The 5480-nt window shown below is 48.3% G+C and overlaps 1 protein-coding gene across 1 annotated transcript; it reads left to right on the top strand.

The window, feature by feature from the left end:
* Nucleotides 1-1075: 1075 nt before the first annotated feature.
* LOC307108563 (GTPase IMAP family member 1-like) lies at nucleotides 1076-4759 on the top strand. Its single transcript, XM_079786647.1, has 3 exons — nucleotides 1076-1168; nucleotides 2070-2128; nucleotides 3358-4759. Exons 2-3 carry the CDS (start codon nucleotides 2076-2078, stop codon nucleotides 4163-4165), a joined length of 861 nt encoding a protein of 286 aa, XP_079642773.1. The 5' UTR covers nucleotides 1076-1168; nucleotides 2070-2075; the 3' UTR covers nucleotides 4166-4759.
* The last annotated feature ends 721 nt before the right edge of the window (nucleotides 4760-5480 follow it).

The following is a 5480-nucleotide window of genomic DNA, read 5'->3' as shown; positions in this document are numbered from 1 at the left end:
ATAGTGGTTATAGCTAACAACCCTGTATTATGTACTTGAAAGTTGCTAAGAGAGTAGATTTTTAATGTTCTCAATACAGAAAAGATAGTAATTGTGGCACCTAATGCAGGTGTTAACAAACAGTATGATAGTGGTTATTTTTTAAATATATAAATTTATCAAATCAACACATTGTATACTTCAAACTTATACAATGGCACCTCGTCAACTATATCTCGATAAAGCTGATGGGGAAAAACTAGGTGGAGCTGGTTTCTTCACTAGAGATAAGGAGCTGGCAAGAATGGGTGAAAATCAGACTCCAGGCGATTAGCTTCAGATTAAGTGAAACCTCTCACTATATGGGCAAAGGCAACTCCAGGACTATGTATGAGTTAGGTAAGGTACATCCTTGTTAATGACCTAACCAGGTCAGGTGCCCCCCTGTGGTAGTCTCCCTCCCTTCATGCAGGAACTGGCAATTTTCCTCACCTTTGCATGACCTTCTGGTAGGATAGACCTACAAAGGTGGCCAGAGTAATCCCTCAAGGAAAGTTTTCACACTCTCCCTGCTGTTCCATTTTTAATAGTTGGGAAAACATTCCTTTCCTTTGAGAAAGATGAGGTTTTTCATGTGATTCCTGGCACAAGGACCACCTTGGTGGCACTATCCCAAGGAAAAAGGGTCTCAAGAGGCCAGTTTATAGGTAAAGACATAAAAGCAAAAGGAGTTAAGATTAGTGATCAAGGCTAGAAGTTAAAACAGGGCTCAGAAACCTAAAATGCTCTTCTCTGAGGTTATAGTCCCTGTGTGGGACAATCTGTGTGTCACAGGAACCTTCTGAGGACATCACCACAGCCCCAAGCAGGGCTTCACAGTGAGAACTTCACAACCCAATGCTTCAGTGGTGAGTGTTCCTGTCTCTTTAATTTGTCACCCCTGGGCCCCACCCCCTGGGGCTTCCTGCCTCCGAGGTCTGAGAGGCAAGGCACTTCCCTGTGTGCTGGGAGGAAGAGTCTGCTGCACTCACAACCAGAGGACAGCAGTAGGTCAGGGGCTTCTGGGGCCAGCGTCAGAGCCTGTCACCAATTCTGCAGGAAAGGTGAGCCCCAGCAGAGGAAGGGAGCGGCAAGGGAGTAAGAGTTGTGAGGACAGGGAAGAATTCAGTGCCTGTAAGAAGCTCGCTGAGTGAGTACCTTGGTTCTAATAAGTACCAGGAAGGGGAGCGGGACCTAGAAATAGTAACTCCACACTCCCAGGTGTGTAAGGATGTCTGCGTTTCACACTCAGTAGCTTCAGGAGCATCAGCAAATATCTCCTCCAGCCTGGATACCCACTGTCTTACTCGGGACTGTGCACTTGTGCACAGGAACTCAGTGAGCACAGAAAGTTCCATTGTGTTAAATGATGACTGACTGGCTGGAGCCACTTTACTTGGAGAAGCCTCAGCTTTGGGCCAGGATGTCAGGAGTTGGAGGGGAGTGTCCTAGTCTCTCCAGGACACTGATCATATTTAGACACATTGAGACAGGACAGTGAGTTGACTTCCCAAGAGCATTGTCAGAGGCTCCAGATCACCTAACACATATGTTTCTTTTCCAATTTTCAAAACAAAAATTTCTGTTCTGTTCTTGTACATCTCCCAGGCCATCTACCCTAATTGAATCCTTCGTTCGCTGAGAAAATTTTCAAGTTCTCAAAGTCTCCCCTCTATTTCCAAAGTCTCCCCTCTATTCCAAATCTCCTGGAAAATTTTAGTATCTACAGATTTTTTTTCATAGACATAGAATTACCAAGGAAAAATAATAACAATAGCTTTCTCACTGGCATGAGTGTTAAATCTCCATTCTGCCCCTTGGATTTTATGTCCCTGAAAAAAACAACATCGAGCTCATGAAATGCTCTCACAATATTATTCCCACCACTTCCCAGCCCTTCCAGTGTTTCCCCTTCAATTCTGATGCTCAGGGGAAATAAGAAAGATGACTTTGTCACTGTGGTGTCACCAGCTCTTTGGAGTTGAGCTGACACATCATAGGTAGTTATACCTATTTGAAGAAAGAATGAACAGTGTTTGGAACTCTTTCAGGTAAGCATGGGAGGATGGAAGATGGCAAGAGATGAAGAAAGTGCCTATGGTAAGGACATGTGCACTGAATACTTACCTCCAGGTATGAGTCCTGGATAATGATAAAAATTGGAAAACTCAGGAATGAGCAGATAACCCCAAACATGTCTCTGAAGTGTCTCAGGTAAAAACAGCAAGAGCTCTGAGATGTGCATTTTAGTTGGGTCCTTGCCTCTGTCAAGCTGGGAGAATATGAACTTCCTTGACTAGCCTGGGCCTCCATTCCCCAATGTAAAATGAGGATAATAAACCTACTCTGATCTGCACAGAAGAGGATGTACAGGGTATCATATCATGCACTAGAGAGGGATACACCAGGTAGAATGTTAGAGAACATGGAGGGTTAAACAGGTGTCTTATTAGCAGATTATGAGGGAGGGGAGGTATGAGGAGGGAGGGAAAGGAGGGGAAGAAGAAGGAAGGAGGGAGGGAGAGAAGGAAGAAGGAAAAAGGTGATCTCATTCAACCCTCTCAACAGCCCTGGAAGAAACAACTTTACTATTATTCCTATTTTTTTGTACAAAGTTTTAACACTTGATTGGCAACTTCCAAGATGGCATGGCTGGCCCATGAAAGGGCAGTGAATCAAACCCAGGGTGTCTGGGACTCTAGACAGCCCTTCACCCCCAGGCCTACTGCCCCCTCATGCCCGTCTTCCACGGGCAGGCTGGAATCTGGGAGAAGTATGGCAGAGGCCACTGAAGCCTCAAATAGGGCCAGCTCACAGGTTGTGGGGGAGCAGGGATAGTGGGTGAGGCCATACCTGGAGTTAAGAAGGGGCATCCTCTGGAACAATGTTGGAGAACATCTTGACCTCAGGCTGTTTAAGGCCCACTAAATCATTTGATCTGGCCCTGCCAGGGCAACAGTAGTCAGTTCTCAAAATTCAATAAACCTAGGAGCTTTTTTCATAGCAACATACATTTATATTAAGTGAATTATATTAACTGAATGAGGTTATAAATATCCAAATAGCCCTTGGAAGAGAAAAGGTTCCCCACCCCTGCTCTAGAGTAAAGCCCACCAGGTGTTGAGCATCTACAGATGCATGTGGTGAAACCAGGAAAAGGTGGTGAAGAGCCCTTGGAGTTCAGAAAGCTCTGACCAATGACCTCAGTAAGGCTTTGGTTGGAAAGCAGAGTTGAGGCACTGATGTTCTTGTTCAAAGGCCTCGGGGGTCCAGGTAACCAGGATACATTGCTTTAAGGTTTGGAAACTCACAGATCACTTGTCCTCCAGGTTCTGACAGCATGAAGGCCCTGCAGAATCCCGGGCTGAGGCTCATCCTGGTGGGGAAGACAGGGGCTGGGAAGAGCGCCACCGGGAACAGCATCCTGGGCCACAGGCGCTTCGTCTCCAGACTCGCAGCCACCTCTGTGACCAGAACCTGCGAGGTGGGGAGCCGCAGGTGGGACAGGTGGCACGTAGAAGTCATGGACACCCCGGACCTTTTTAGCTCCCTGGTCCCCAAGACAGACCCAGGGTGCCAGGAGCGAGCCCGCTGCTACCTGCTGTCGGCGCCTGGGTCCCACGCGCTGCTCCTGGTGACTCAGCTGGGCCGCTTCACTGCGCAGGACCAGCAGGCTGTGAGCGCGCTCAAGGTCCTGTTTGAGGACCAAGTGGTGTCTCGCACCATCGTGCTGTTCACGCGCAAGGAGGACCTGGGTGGGGACTCTCTGCAGGAGTATGTGCGACACACTGACAACCAGGCGCTGAGGGCTCTGGTGTCGGATTGTGGGGGTCGAGTGTGCGCCTTTGACAACAGGGCAGTGGGCAGGGAGCAGGAGGCCCAGGTGCAGGAGCTGCTGCTGCTGGTGGAGCGCTTGGTGGCGGACCACGCAGGTGCCCCCTACTCCAACGACGTGTACTGCCTGGTGCAGGAGCTGGCTTTCTTAAGGCCTGAGGAACAGCTGCGACGGGTGGCAGAGAGGCTGGTGGGCAGCACCTGGGGGCGAGGAAAGTGGAAGCTGTGGGACTGGGTGATGGCTTGGAAGCGGCGCATATCTGCGCTGCTGGGCGTCCTGTTCAAGCCTTGGAGACTGTTTTCCAGAGGCTGATTCCAGGCTGTGGAGGAGGTCCGTCCTGAGTGACAGAGTGTATCTATCTATGTAGGATTTGGACCCTTCACCTGACAATCACATCCTTCCCTGGTGTCTGTGCCTCAGAGACCCTCAGGTTTTCCTGGTGTCCCTCACCTGGCAGTAACCTACCAGCCCAAAGACAAAAGTCCTGCCCACTCCCATCCTCCTCCCTCCCGCCCAAAAAAATACCCAGCCCATGGGACCTGGCCCTCCCTGAACTCGTCTCTTACAGAAGCCCAACAACTGTTGTTGCTCTTGCCTGTTTTCCACTGACCTCAGGCTGCCTTGGGTCATGGAATCATCCCTGGTCTCCCCAGGGGATCAAGAGCCAGAGCCAACACAAAGCCTCAGTCCAGACCCATTTATTTCAATTGAATCTCAATTACATGAATAAATGCCTTGATGCCCTAGCTGGTTAGGCTCAATGGATAGAGCATCCGCCTGTGGACTGAAGGGTCCCGGGTTTGATTCCAGTCAAGGGCACATGCCTGGGTTTTGGGCTTGATCCCCAGTAGGGGGCATGCAGGAGGCAGCCAATCAATGATTCTCTCTCATCATTGATGTTTCTATCTCTCTACCCCTCTCCCTTCCTCTCTGAAATCAATAAAAATATATTTCTAAAAAATGCCTTGAACATTTACGTTATGTTAATGGAAATCAATATTTGTAGATATTTGTTCATCTGCCATATATGTCCATTGAACAAAGACACTGCTCTATCATTCCTAACCACCCTCCCTGCATCTTCATGCAGACCCTTCAGCAACTTGAATGCAGAGTCTTCTACAAGTTCAAGGAAAATTTAACTAGACTTAACTAAAGACTCGAGTTCCTAGGAGCAATTGAAGCCTGCAGAAAGTCTACTTCCAAAAAGGAGTCTTCTCACTGGCTGACACACTGATAGGGTGAGCATAGGCTTTTCAAGTCACAGGAAAATAAAAAGAAATTGAGAGGTTTGGATATTTTTATTTCAATCTCAAAATAAAGGGCAAGCAGGTCTTGGTGGGCTGAAAACTGGTGATACAAGGTGGGATAAAGAGTCATTCCCTCTCTTCCCTGCAGATCTGGAGAACACAGCTCTCTAGTACAGCTAAATGAGCCAGGTTAGCATGGCTCACCTGTTCACACACACTTGCTCTGCCCCCGATGTCTCTACACTCACAAACAAACTCAGGCTCACCTCTAAAACTGCTGGTTAATTTCAGATCTCCTCCCTACAGTATCCTTTGTCTTGTGTCTTTACAGACAAAGTATCCCAAGTCCCTGGTGCCTTCACATCACTAAAGAGACA

The sequence above is a fragment of the Cnephaeus nilssonii genome, assembly GCF_951640355.1.
Source record: "Cnephaeus nilssonii genome assembly, chromosome: 12".
NCBI lineage: Eukaryota > Metazoa > Chordata > Mammalia > Chiroptera > Vespertilionidae > Cnephaeus > Cnephaeus nilssonii.
This window is presented reverse-complemented; position numbering and strand designations above follow the sequence as displayed.